The sequence below is a fragment of the Macrobrachium nipponense genome, chromosome 15, assembly GCF_015104395.2.
Source record: "Macrobrachium nipponense isolate FS-2020 chromosome 15, ASM1510439v2, whole genome shotgun sequence".
In the NCBI taxonomy this organism is placed as follows: Eukaryota; Metazoa; Arthropoda; class Malacostraca; order Decapoda; family Palaemonidae; genus Macrobrachium; species Macrobrachium nipponense.
The window spans coordinates 77,637,638-77,653,222 of NC_087208.1; the positions used below are offsets into that span (position 1 = coordinate 77,637,638).

A 15,585-nucleotide genomic window follows, 5' to 3' on the forward strand; every position below is an offset into this window, starting at 1 on the left:
TAGCTTCTCCCAAGGCACCCACAAGGGTCTGGGATCAAATAAAGTGAAGCGATTCAAAGTTTAGTGGACATACGACTTTATCCCAAGTAGCCCCATTAAACCGTCTACCGTAGCAACTCATTTCTAGGGTTATTCACTTTATAGTTATTTCTTTGTTAGTATAATACTAAATGTACATTAAATGGAATAAGTAGTCGGTATGTTTTAAAGCTGATTGTGTTTCTAATTTAAAATAAGAACTGATGCCAGAGCCAGAACAGTACTGAAAACACTGACGGTACTGGTATTTTCCCAACTAATTAACTGCCGTTCATAAGGCTCTTTTTTACCTACATGAAACATAAAACTGAGGTAAATTCCACATATGCTGTGGCGAAGATAAAGTTACAAGAGGTAATCATCGCCGAAGTGGTTTGGATACTGAAGTTATTACGGTTATGACAAGGCAAAATAGATATCTCAAATCTCAATTAGTTGTGTACAGTTATTCATTACAAGTGCCATGATAGTGTAGAATTATTATTCAAAAGTCTCCTGTCAGAGCAAAATTAATTTTTTCAAATAATTTACAGAGCAAATTGTCTTTTTAAATTCCGTTGACGACATAATTTCATCCTAATTTAGTACTTGATACAGTTTCCATTTCAAATTCTCTTTACATCGAACGTGATAGCGTAGAGGCAGATTCCATTCAGAGTTCCCTTTATATCTTACAAATCACCTGAAAGGCCTTGATCCTCGACAGCATTAGTTTGTGTGAGTGTTTTCGTCTGAATGGAATCCCCTGGCGATATCTACTACGTATGTAATACTAAACCTCTGAAACATTTGTTTGTTTGCACACCGGAAGTTAAATGGGGCTGGAGCTGTACGTAGACTTCTCTTCCCTTTCCCCCCTTCTTCTTTCCCTCCCTTTCCCCCTCTTCTTCCCCTACCCTCCCTACTCCCCCTCCCACTCCCTTCCCGCTTCCCTCCCCAGATTTTAAATATCAAATGACCCAACGGGTCACGGGTGGTCTAAGAATACGAAAGCTGGAAGCGTTTGTTAATTCATTGAACTTGTAATGTAAGAAGAGTTAATTATTTGAATGTGAATATTCAACCAAGATATAAGAATATTTACTCGTTTGTATGCAAATACTTAGTCGAAGTGTAATACTCATTCGTTTTTATGTGAGTGGCAAGTCATGATATAAAAACATTCAGTTGTTCTACGCGAGAAAGGATATTTTCGAATTCAACTTCAGTTAAGATAACAAGTATATTTCTCAGTATAGGAAACGATTACTGAAGAGATGTTTAATAAGGAATAGAATCATTTAATATACATGTTCGTGATTTCGAACGGCTGTCTAGATTTCCCTCTGTTTGCACGAATCGAAAGATTGATCGCTTTCGAATCCCTAATTATTTTTTAATGGGGAAGATTAAATTTTTTCATCCCTCCTGTGCTGAGTTCATAGTCAATATTTGTTTTGAAAATAAAAGTCTATTCAACTTCAAAATGACGCTATTACAATGTTGACAAACTGATGTGATCGATAAAGCTGACGGTAATTATGCTTGAGAAGATTAGGAGAAATAAGAAAGAGTTCAGAGAATTATTATTATTATTATTATTTATTATTATTATTATTATTATTATTATTATTATTATTATTATTATTATTATTATTATTATTATTATTATTATTATTATTATTATCATTTTGCAATAGTAACATATAATTCATTGTTGTGAATTTCCTTACACCAGAATCTGGGAGACACATTAAATAATTTTGCAACTACTTCATTCGTAGAGCATGTTAGGTACAATGTGTACATTCATGGTTCAGGTTCAGCATTTCATTAATGAAAAAAGATAAGATCCCACGCATGTAGCGCCCATTCTAACATAATATACACATTAACTATACAAATAAAAGTAAGTTTATAGTTGACTGTGTCTCAGAGCAAAGAAACTGGAACCCTAGAGTTTGGATATCTGTGAAAAAAAAAAAAAAAAAAAAAAAAAAAAAAAGAAAAAAAAAAAAAAAAAAAAAAAAAAAAAAGTTCTAAGACACCTCGAACTGTGAGAACATGCTATACGGCCTCCATCAGGCTTAATTAAGGCGGTGGTGTATGACGTCTTGCGATGGCTCAGCAGCCATGCACATCGACACAGATACTCGAGTCGTTTTATAAAAATTTGATGGAACGAAGATTCTCTTCGACCTTGTAGCTACCGTGAAGACTCATTAAGATAAGTCCCCGGTTAAAGTATATACTATATAAGTCTACCGTTTCTTTCATTCATTAGGTGGCACACTTTGCTTCTCTCAGATATTTTGCTTAGGCTTGGGCACTGTCTTGCTTGTTATGCTACCACTCTCCTATAAAAAAAAAGGGCCAAACTAAATCTTAAAAGTTCCTTTAACGTTACCAAATTTATATGCAGCTTACATCAGGAAATACATGAGATGATTCGAGTAATTTATTCTAGGAAATGCAGGCCGTAATACCCTTTTGATTTTCATTAAATTAGAAAATGTTTCAAGCTCGTAATGCGAATTTAAATGATTTCTCTAAAAAAATTTTTCCCATTGAGAGATTATTGCATCAGATAAAATATTGTAGAGTCATTGCTGGTTAATGACCTTCCTGATAAGTTTAACGTATTGGTAAAGTAATTGCAAAAGGGCAGAGTAATGTGTTTCATAACAAAAATTACAAAAGAACACAGGGATAAGAAGTAACTTTGCGCCAGGATATATTAAATATTGTTTATTTTCTTCTTTAACTTTGTAGTCTTCCACCTGCTTGTGATTTACAAGTTTTATCCTTATTTTTGTCCTTATACTATTGTAGTTTTTGGTATAATGCAATGGCAGTCTATACTGATTCCATACTTATAAGAAGTTTTGTGGTGTCTATGATTGGGATACGTTTATTGGAGTCACATCCAAACCTAAAACTTTTCATATGTCTTCTTTTCATTTTCCCCAAGTTTTCAGAAAAATGTCATGTTTAAAGACTGCTGTAATGTTAGCTCGTCTTGCGATAAGTGCTCTCTCTCTCTCTCTCTCTCTCTCTCTCTCTCTCTCTCTCTCTCTCTCTCTCTCTCTCTCTCTCTCTCTCTCTCTCTCATATAGCTATATTTCTCATAATCTTGGCACCTCCTGGCATCTCGGTCATGATCAATAGTAGAAAACATCGACTTAATAGTCTTCGTGGAAGTTTCTCACCCACAGGTGGTCATCATATTTCAAGACGGATTTCGGCAGGAGATGAAACTTCCGGCCGTTAATATTCTCAACTTTGAGGTCAAAGTCATCTAGGAAGCTTTTCCTTCAGACACAAACTTCCGCTTTCCTTCTTGCGCAGCGGACGTATAGCCTACCAGAGGGCCACCCCTCAAAACTAATCATTTGTTATTTTGACAGAAGTATAGAAATCTCTCTCTCTCTCTCTCTCTCTCTCTCTCTCTCTCTCTCTCTCTCTCTCATCATGGTAGCACACTTGAATCACAACATAGTAATAGCTATCTCTACTCAGAATTAGCTTTCTTAAAACGTGTCAGGCTTACCATGACCTACAGAGAGAGAGAGAGAGAGAGAGAGAGAGAGAGAGAGAGAGAGAGAGAGAAAAATAACAGGCGTAAGTCATACAAGAATACAATGATATTCTCTCTCTCTCCTCTCTCTCTCTCTCTCTCTCTCCATTATTATAACTCTTGGATCTCGTCTGCGCCAACACCAGCCAGTAAAAATGTCTTTTCTCCTTCTTGTTTTTACGGACAATTTCTTGGATGCAGAAATATGTGTAAAAAATACACTGCCAGCCGTTTTCAATTACCAAGACTAGCTGTGTTATTTTATGTCCAATGCCTGTGTTGTCTTTTTCCCTTTTAAAATCCATGTTTGTTTACAGTTCAGCAACTCTCAATGTGTACACTGTTATATCCTATCACCACATTCACTTCGGTTATTGGGAATTACATTTGCATGCTTTTCTGTTTTTATTGGTAGCTCGACCATTTCCGCTGCCACATACGTGCAGTGAATTACATTCGTATTGTCATTGACTATCCATTTGAATATCGAACTTCTGTTTGAGTGTTCAGCGACTAATGTCTGTAGATATTTCCAAATTATCTTTACATGTACTCATTTCATGTATGTAATTAAAGAATAAATTAACAGTTATTTCACTTCTTATATCTCTGGGAAAAAATTTTGATATGCTCGAATATATTCTCTATTTGATCCATAAATATTTCGATGACTACAAACCGGAAAGAATTGACTGACACTTTTCTTACAGTTTTGTTGCAAGCTCAGTATGACAGATGCTTAATGCAATGCTTTAAAATACATTTGAAAGACTTTGGAACTTATTTGGTCTTTTGAATTTTACTGATACCACACATTTACACACGATTTGTGTAAAACAGTAATGATTTCTGTCTAGTTACTATACTTTTTTCAATTGTATACATCATAGAGCATGAAACCAACCGCCACAGATAAATATTTTAATTAATATCATCCAATAACGAAATATGCCAAATGGAGGTGGTACACTTTTTTTTTGCTCATCCTATTTGCGTGTGTGAGTGAGACCCGTCATCGTTTAGATACCCAGATTTCAGAGCACGAGAAGTAAGTGTTCGTGACATTCAAGTAGTATTAGACTTGATGATGTCTTTGGGAGCCGCACGAAAACCTCGCCACCTACTTCAGCAGACCAAGATCTGTTGGAGTTTATTTACAATTTATTATCATTGATTCATGAGTTGACCCCTAAATATCTTTGAAGTTCGGGTTATCTCATAATGCCTCGAATGCTGGAGCATCAGTAATAAGAAGTATCTGAGAAATTGAACAGATACAGCAATAATGGATAAATGCCAGTTATATTCACGTGTCTTGTATACGGTGATGATAATGATGACAATAACAGTAATAATTTGATCATAACTATCAAGATCATCAGAGCGATTTACATAGATGCTGGAATTTGGTTCTTCTGCCATCGCTTTCATTAACAAAGAACCCTTCTTAGTTGATAGGCAGTGCTGAAAATAGTGAGTTCATGACAGAGGTGTAATAAGTAAAAATAAAAATTGTATTTTCTGTTTACATAGAAGCAAAATTAATATGATCGTCATTATCATAAACTATCACCATTGTCTTCCATTGGTTCCTGATAGGAGGTTCAAAATTGGGATTTTAAATGACCCGATCTGCCCTCGGTCGTTGCTGTTACGGTGTCTTATCAATACTTTGAAGCTGACTTGATCCCATACTGCAGTTGGGCCTTCAACCGAATTTAACGTCCATTCTCCTATTTGTTGATGAAGTCAGAAAATATGGAAGTCCTAGATCCCCAGCCAAAGCTAAATCAAATCTAAATTTCCTTCTTTTTTCAGCTTCAGTTGTATCTTATGTTGACAGAACAGATATTTATGGTCAAAAGTAAACTTCCACATAATTCTCCTTTTTCCTTAGCTGAATTTTAAGCAGATGAGGCTTAAACTTTCAAATTCTCGATCTTCAGCAGGTGCATTTGGATCGAAATTTTCTTCTCTGTTTTTCTCTAAGTAGAATTCTGTGAAAAAGAGCAAATGCTTAATCACAGGATCCTCAAATGTTCAACGTTAAATTCATTCGAATTTTCTTCCTATTCTTAAGTGAAATTCATGCAGATTAGGGGAGAAGGTCACGAGTAAAAGATCTTCAGTCAAATTTTCAAAGGCTGATGATTATTCCTGGTTTGAACTATAAATCCAACTTAGTTTTATAATCATTTATCCCTGTGGAAAGAATAAATTAACTATCCTTGGAAGACATGGGCGGAACATATCAAGAAAGATAATAGGTTAAAGGCCTGAGTCACCTGAATATGATCACGTTTCCGTGCATTGAACATCTGAATACTAGAAATGTTTACATAGCTCTGAATGCTTAATCGCGAAATTGCTCTAACAGTAAAATAATTGTAAATTGGCTGAAAACAAAAATGCAGTGCGACAGAAATATTGGATATCTGCAGTTGTCATTACTTTTCAGTTTAAAGTTTAATCATTTTTAGCAGTTGATTTTTTACGGTGCACGAAAACGCTGCTCTGTTATATAAACAGAAATAAATGTAACAGAAATTTATTCCGCCAACAGCTTTTTATTTTGACAGTCTGGGTTGTAAGGTACGTTTGTGCTTGCATTTATTCATGCATACATCCACGAGTTCTAAAATACATTCGGAATTGTTAAAAAATAAATAAATAAACAAAGGTCTTTCTTTTTTTCGTATATGCATATAAAGTAGTTCTGCTGTATGCGATATGATTTTATTATTATTAATTATTGGTAGTTATTATTATTTCAATTGTTATTTGGTTTGCCTATGTTTCCTCATTATTATTATTATTATTATTATTATTATTATTATTATTATTATTATTATTATTATTATTATTATTATTATTATTATATTCGTTTTTGTTGTTGCTGCATACGTTTCATCGTTATTGTAGACCTCAAGAAAGAACAGAGGACTTTTTATTTATAACTTAGAATCCGAGTGCATAAAATACACATGAAACGATGAGATATTTAATGTATTTTGCTGTTACTCACAAGGAGATAAATCTATTGCTAAGTACAATGGCTTATGGATCTCCAAGAAAGCTGGAATTCTGATTTTGATCTTCGCTGAAGCTTGAGCAAACACCGGCCATAGGATTTAGATATTCCTTTCTTTGAAGACGTAGAGGACTTTTACCGTGAGGGTATCTCTTGTAAAGATTTAGTGAATACTTACATAGAGTGTCAAGGGAGAAAGTACTTTTCCTTGTTACTAAGACAAATGAACCTCCACACTGGTCAGTAAGCTAAATAATCCATTTTTTCGCTTTGTTGTTAATAAATATAATTCCTTTCTTTGAGATATTAAATACATTTTACTTCCTAGAGGAACTAGGTAACAATAAAGAATTTAAACAAGATCGAGTAGATAATTTCCAAGCGATTTATGTCATTCCAGTTTTTCGTGGTGAATGTTTCTTGCTGGTGGAAAAAAATCATGGTTTTATATGGAAAGAAAAGAAGAAATCCAGTTTTCGTATAAAAAGAATAAATAACCAGTGACAACATACTCATGACAAAACTGGGAAAACATTCTTCTTCCTGTAAACTTGAACGGTCCAGATAAATGACTTTAAGCTGAAAGAAAAGATTTATAAGGACTTGTTTATTATTGCATTTTATTAAACTTGAAGACATGCAGTGCTCTAGGAAAGTTTATATTCAATAATCCTGACATGGCCGCCTCCATGGAGACTTAAAGAAAAAAAGTTCCCCTGAAAACAAGATGATTTCATTCTCGAAAAGACACGCGCAGTAAACATTTCGCTTCGAAAGTTTGACACTTTCTTCTGCATGAAGACTCGTTCAAATAATTCTCGGGAAATATTTCTCTCTAGGAAATCTTGAAATGAACTCTCCCTTCGAGCACAGCTTAAAAATTGTAATTATCCCCAGAATTGATGAGTATTTCTTTTCATCAGAAACTGGGAACATATCCTGGTTCCTTTGGGCAGCTTAATATCTCTAGTATTTCCTATACAGACTGGTGATTCTATTCCTTTCGGGACGAAAACAAATATAATATTTGGCTGCACTCCCGCCCCAGACCGTTGATCGAGTTCTTTATTCTCTCTGAATGGTTGAAGATCACTCCTTTCACACTTGATTAGGATTCGTTCGCCTTCCCTCCCCTTCAGCTGGCGATAGCGTTCTTCATTTGCTATGAGATGTAGAACGCTCCTCCTTTCTCGTGAAAATATTATTCGCTATTTTGTTTATCGAAGGAACATGTTACACATTCGGCCTTTTAAACCTGATGGATAACAGGATATATTCCGCCATTTTTTTAAAGTTAGCCATCCATTTGTTTATAATTAGACTTGATTGAAAGAAAAGCGCTTCTATGAGCACCATAAAACAAGTGCTGACTTAAGGACGTGACGTAATATTGCGAATTTGGATTTTTACTTCAAACTGTATATAGTGCAATATTTTGGGTCGCTTATCACGAGTATGAGTAATAACAGCAATTAAAATGATCATACACAATATTTTAATCACTTTTTCGTTTAGTAGAGCTTGTGAAAAATCCGTGGTAGCATAACTGACCGTGTAATAGATATATTACCAATAATGATTACATTAGCAGGTATCAAGTTGTCAAGTAAATGCAAATTAATGTAAATCAGACAAACACACACATAATATTCATATATATTTGTGTTCGTTATATATATATATATATATATATATATATATATATATATATATATATATATTATGCACAAACTTAAAGAGACAAATAAACGCATAGACACATATATGTACATACATGCATACATACATACAATACTATGCATATATATATATATATATATATATATATATATATATATATATATATATGTGTGTGTTATATATTGTGTATATATATATATATATAATTATATATGATATATATATATATATATATATATATTATCATTATAATATATATATATATATAGATATATTATCATTGAAAAAAAGCTTGTGGTTGGAATGGTGAGGTAATCATGCTCCTGGTAACGCAGGAGAAGAGTTTCGTATTTGGAAAAGGAAAGGGAAACCTCAAATTTGTTCTGTGGTTGAGAACATGAAACCTTCTGGGCCTTGGTTTAGGAATTTTGTCTAAAGAAATGTAAAGATCGTGAAAGCGATCACAAAAAGAAGATGTTGCATAATCTAATTGAAGGAGGGTGGACATGCAAAAAGGAATATATCATCACCGATTAGTTAACAGTGGAAACGCTGCTGACATTTGTTTTCAGTTTTCGCATTTTGAATATTGATCAGAATTCGTTAAACATGAAAACAGAAGTTATGATTATGAAATTCAGTAGTTCATTTTTCGGTAAAAGAGATAGGATTAGATGCACCGAGATTCAATATGCATGACATAGATAAAAATATTACAATCAATAAATCGGGTTTAAGATGTAATGACTGTTATTCTGACCATGGATCACGATATTTTCAGTCAGTTTCTTCTTATGCTGTTACTTAGTTTGTTATGCTTAGTCACATCGCACAGTGGATGTTAGGAGGAGTAATTGCTCCTATTGTTAAAGAAAAATTCGGAGACATATCGAGCTCAGATAATTAAGAACCTCCTATGCCGCTGTCAGTCCTCCTGTAATTGATTGCACATTGTATTTTAGACTGAACAAAAACTCCTGTAGCACTCAGCGACAGACGTGAAATTAAGTTTTCTTTAATATTAATTCTTATGCGCAAAATATTCAAATACTGCCTTCTAACTGTTCATATACGTTTGATTTAGTTAATGGAGAATGTAGGTCTTGTTTCCAATCAATGAGAAAAAAAAATTAAGTTCCTCAGAGGAAGAATGACAATAAGCTTGTTATTAGGAATGTGTAGTGAAGAGCTTTTCGTTTAAATAAATCCTAAATGAAGGTTGGTTTCTGCTGCCGCCTTTGAAGTCCTAATCTCATCGAATAGGCTGATGATATTGCTCCCCCCCCCCCCCCACACCCCCCCCCCCCCCCACACTTTATAAGATCTGCATAAGTTACAGACACAGCTTATGGTGGAAGTTCTCAATGTTGATTTGAAATTCAGTCACGTAATTACCAAGTTCATGGTTTTTCATTTCAGTGTGAAGCAAATGGAAAATATCCCCTTATTTAAGACTACTCGTGGTAAAATCGAATTTGAAAATCAATCAATGATCTGGGAGACATGATGATTTATGTTTATGATCATAGTGATGAGATGACGTAAATGTAAACAATTTTGCCCTCAGCTATAAGGCTACGATATTTACAGCTTATTCACAAAAATGGTGGACTGCCAAACTAATGAATATATTCTTGATTAAAAATTTTTTGACGCCCTTATAGTCAACCACACCAAAACTTTTTTAATAAATTCTTATTACAAATCATCATGTCTCCCAGACTTTTAAATTATTTTCAAATTCGATAATATAATAGATATAATTATTAAATTATAAATAGTAATTATAATCTATACAATATTACATATATATATAATATATATATATAATATGTATACTATGTATATCTGCTTGGTATGTATGTATGTGGTATCTTGCATGTCCTTATTTTTACAATTCAATGATAACGCGCATTAGAATATATTGCCATCAGTGTGTATGTATTTTACACAAGTGTACTCACACACAAATAAATAAATATATGTTTATATAATTATATAATATATATTATAATATATATATATTTTCTATATATATATATATATATATATTATATATATATTCTGGCATTTCGTTATGATCATGTTATAGCAGCGAATGTAGATTTTACTAAAAAATAATAAGTTTTTAGATGTATTATTTTACAACTTGTTTGGTCTTGAATATGTTTTATAAAGCTACAAGTTCTTCTGCAGTTAATCTTATACTTATTCCGTGTCATTATGTACATATTCTGACTTCAGTGTTTTTTATCACTGTAAATCTACCTATCTATCTATCAGTCCATATATATATATAATATATATATATATATATATATATATATATATATAATATATATATATATATTGTGTGTGAGTGCATATACGTATTTAAGTATATATACATGTATGTATGTGTATAAAATAATTCCATAGCAGCATATAGAAGTGCCTTGGTATTACATTGTCATTATATACACATCTGGCAGTCAAATGATGCAAATTAGAATAGATAGAAGTAACATTTAAACTTGAATGTTATTGAGTATGGCTGAACAAGAGCAATTTATATTACAGATCGTATAGCTAAGAACGGTGACATTTAAAGTGCAATTACCCATAAGCATTCCGAAAATCATTAAAATTAAATATTCATTGCACATATTTCAGAATAGAAAATTTTAATTTTAATCGCGTAAATTGCAACGGGAGCAATATTTACAAAAGAATCCCTGTTTTAAAAATGTTATCACTTTAACTCAGTTACACCGGGTACGGTTAAAAAGGCAATATTTTTGGTGAAATAACAGGTGTGGTAGAAAGACCACAGCTTTAGGAAAATTATAAATTTATGTTTAAAAAAGACAGAATTTTAAGCTTATACACTATTACTTTAAGACAGATTTAGTTAAAATAATTAGCAGATTACACACAAATTCTTCTTAATAATTCCAGTCAAGGAATCTTCGGCAAATTATCTTATCAACGTCAAGAATTCTAGTGCAATTCAAAAATTAAAAAGTATTCCAGCTAAATTATAAAATATTTTCGCGCATAAGTTATGATTAAGTACGCATTACATTCCTCATTTTGCAGATTAAATATTTATCAATATATGCCTCAACAAGAACGCACATTTAATTCAAGCGTTAACACAACAACAGCTGATCAACTCTGGAACAATTTACCTCTTCGAGTTTGCTACGAAGCATCTTAAACGGAGTTAAAAAAAGGCAGAACTTTAAGCCTATACACATTTTTGGTTAGAAAAAAAAATAGATAAAATATTCTTATACAACTCAAGAATTAGCAAATCTACTTATACAACTCAAGAATTTAGCTTAAAAAAAGTATTCAGAATAAAATAGCGCAAAGTATGATTAAGTAGTTCCATTTTAAGGTAAATTGTACAAAATATAGTTAAGCAACAGGCAGAAAGTAGCTAAACAAGAACAACATTTAAATTCAAGTTACACAAAGTAGCACTGGACATTTACTTTCGAGTTGCACGAAGCACCTCTAAACGAGAGCGACTTAGAAAGTCACACTTAAAGTCACCCAATGAAGAAGAAGAGGAAGAAGAAACGATGACGGGATTTGGGAATGGAAGGAGGCAGAAAAAGCAAGACAAAACTGACTTACCCAGAGGACAGTGTCGAGGCCAACACCGCCAGAAGGAGCAGCATTCCTACCACCTGCAGCTTGCTGCTGCTCGTCATCCCTTCCTGGCGGGACATGTCGTGTCTCTTCTTCCTTTGGAGGCTGAGACTCTCCCGAGGGACACGAAAAAGACCCATCTTAATCTCCACAAAGCTCCTTCCTCTCCTCTCCCCCACCTCGCTCTCCCTCTCCTTCTCCTCTCGCTCTCGATGTATCTATCTCGCTTTTATATTTTCTCTTACTTCTGAACTTTCAAGTCGATACTGAATTTCGTCTGTGCTCTCCGGCTCTCTTAATTTCACCTCCTAAGGTTTTTTTGAGTTTTCTTTGGCCTTGGTCAGGTCTGCCTTTTTATGGTTCACACTTTGAAGTCTCGTACCTGATATTGGGCTTTTCATTCATCATAAAATGCGCTGTTAAATCAGAGGGGTCGCCACTGAAATCTTTTGGCAATGTATTTTTTAATTTTGCTAAATAGAATAAGTAAAGTCGGATGACTTTAGCATACAAAGTGCCCATACATGTTTAAAAACTGTTTTGAATTTAATATACACAAACTTAAATTGCACGTTTGCATGCTCGTTTTCTAACTGCATGCATGAAAATCTATGTATACTCGACTATGAGACAAAACTTAGTTTATTTATATGCTTTAAATCATAAAGATTTATGTTTAAATATAAGAAATATTAATTTTCTTCATAATAAATAATCATTAATTTATGGATTAAGAAGCCTTTATTGAATGTGAAAAAGATATAGTCTTTCTTATATACATGAAAAATATATGTTTTAGGTGGAATTCATGAAAACAATTAATAAAGTTAACCAAACAGTAATAAATTTGAAAGTGATATCTGGTAACAACTTTATGTTTGCTTACGAAGACAGATGTTTATCCTATGCAATACTAACATCTACTGTATAAACCTTAACTCAAGAACAAAGCAAAATACATAAACCTTAAGTTAAGGATATCAAACTAAGAAGAATAAGAAATGTCTAAGCGCAGGTGAGAAGTATATGATGTGAATCTACTGAAGTATCAAGGGATGTTCTAGCATGTGGCAGTGAAACAGAAAGAGACAAAATAAGAAAAACGGTTTATAAAGCAAATTCCTGCAGGTGAGGTTTTAAGGTGGATGCTGGTGGGCATTGCTCTAGCCTGTTGATTACTTCTATAATGTCACTCGAATTTGTGTTTTCTATATTTCGCCAAACCACTGTTTCATGAGTATTTGCTGTTTAGTAACACGTGTCTTTCAGGTTAAATTTCTTGTCAGGAACGGGGGAGATGTTATGTATTAATGTCGAGGATTATTTGGATTTTCATAGAACGGTACCATACTGTAACCAGTGTGTTGTGAGAATGTTGATTTTATGGTATAAATAATCTCAAGAGTGGAAATTGTACCGTGGACGCATTCTAAGGAACTGATCTGGGATCGCAGAGCACAACTCTCTCGTCAAAGCAAAACACAGCGTTTGTTTTTTTTTTCTCTTTTATCTGTCGGTGTCAAAGATCGTGTGTTTGGATGCAAGATCGTCTAACCACGGACTCTCCCGGACTGTGTTGTCCCCTCGAAGCGAGGACAGTAACTGAGGCTGCCTTGGATGGGTGATGTGTTGCTGGTACCGAGTGTGGTCGAGGTTATCGGCTGTGGCGCAGCTCTCTCTCTCTCTCTCTCTCTTCTCTCTCTCTCTCTATCTCTATCTCCTCCGCTGCACCTCTGTTATCCTCTCCACGTCTCTCTCTCTCTCTCTCTCTCCCCTTGAAACTAGCGATCTTCTATATTTCATTCAAGCATTTGATACCTCTGTCACCTGCCCCTCAGCCGCTTTAATCTTTTCTCAGTGCAATTTCCTCCACATGATCAACTTGGCCTCTTGTTTGCTTTCTCCTTAAGCTTTGCGATACTGTCTACAAGGCATTTGCGTTCACTCCATGCTTGCGTTTTTGGTCATTTCTTTTGTTAGAGGGTAAACAGTTTCATCACATTATAGCGACTACATTCCTCAAGAATTTTGCTTAATTTTTTTTTTATTTCTAGGTTTTATCCCTTTTGCTCGCGTTCTTTATTTTCTTTGACAGCAGTTACTACCAAGTTAGATTGCCGTTCTTTCCCTTTCATTGTTTCGGCCTTTCAGGTATGTACAAGGCAGAGGCTCTTGCAACATTTTATCTTAGCTATCCTCGTGAGGATATATATATATATATATATATATATATATATATATATAATATATATATATATATATATATATAGATATATATATTTGCACCGTAATCTCATAGTTCTTTTTCATCGTAGAAGAAATGCAAGGGCATATTTGGAACCCTCCTGAAAAGTTGCATCAGAATCATGTTTTCGTTTTCTCTCAACAACTAATATTAAACATCCGGCCGGATATTCGGATCAAAACGTCACCCGGTTAAAACCATCCTTACAATCATCTCTACGAATAATAATAAAGAAGTTATCATGGCCGGATATCAGGATCAAAATGGTACCCGTGTATGTTTGCTATAGATGACGAAACCACTGAACCGAATTGAACCAAAGTCGGACCATATATGTAGATTTTATAGGGGATGATTTTTAACCGGGTACCGTTTTGATCCGGATATCCGAACACACTAACTTCTATACTATTATTCGTAGAGTGTGTATATATATATATTATATATATATATATATATATATATATATATATGATATATATATATATATATATATATATATATATATATATATATATATATATATATATATATATATATATATTGACGCTGAAATTAACACTATTTATGATATTGCATTGAAACTTAAATACCCAAGGACTTTTGTAAATGTGGCATGGAAAAGAGCTAGAAAAATATTTTATTCAACTAGTGACAAAATTGAATTTAGTAAGCATAACATTCTAAAATTACCCTATGTTGAAAGGTTTTTAGATATTCCTAGAATTTTAAAGCTTTTTAACATAAATGTTGTTTTCAGTAATATTAATGTGAAGAGTTTAGTAATCAAAAATTCTCCTAAAGATCTTCCAGGCTGCATGTAGGAAATTCCTTGCAAAAAGTGTGATAAAGTCTATTACGGACAAACCGGTAAATCTCTTTCACAACGTCTCAAACAGCATCAGTATTCTGTGAGAACTGGGCAAATATCGAATGCATTATGCGCACATATGAGAGATTTAGACCATCCTATTAACTGGAGTCAAGCAAGAGCCTTAGTCCCATGTAATGACAGTTAAAAGGAATATCATTGAATCTTGTTTTATCAAGTCAAATAATAGAAATGTTCTAAATTTAAGTCTGGATTTATTTAAACTTGATGCATTCATAATGAAAAAAAGTTGTAGATAATTAGTACGCAACAACAAAATTGAATATATTCAGTTTTACATGTTTTGGACTGTCAAGATACTTTGTAATTTCGGTTAGGGTCAAATCTGTTTAAGTTTGTAACCGTGTGATATCCGATAATCCTGGATTATCTTTTAATTTTTACTCTGTTGATAATTAACCATCTGGTATTCTTGATCTTGTTTTGTACCTGAGACCTTTCTCTCCAATTGTACTTCATTAGCTCCTTGACAATGTCTGAGTAAAGACGAAAGCGCTTGGATT

General features: G+C 33.5%; 1 protein-coding gene across 3 annotated transcripts in view; it reads right to left on the reverse strand.

Moving 5' to 3' along the window:
- Window positions 1-13,569, reverse strand: part of LOC135195081 (glycine receptor subunit beta-type 4-like) — a 706,022-nt gene extending 692,453 nt beyond the window's left edge. For 2 of the 3 annotated variants that reach the window (XM_064221460.1, XM_064221458.1), the window contains exons 1-2: window positions 13,501-13,537; window positions 11,931-12,418 (exon numbers count right to left, since the gene is read on the reverse strand). In XM_064221460.1, coding sequence (XP_064077530.1) covers window positions 11,931-12,085 — 155 coding nt within the window. In that variant the 5' untranslated portion in view covers window positions 12,086-12,418; window positions 13,501-13,537. Of the gene's footprint in view, window positions 1-11,930; window positions 12,419-13,500 lie in introns of all 3 variants that reach the window. The other variant, XM_064221459.1, reaches the window with a different exon arrangement.
- Between the last annotated feature and the right edge of the window lie 2,016 nt (window positions 13,570-15,585).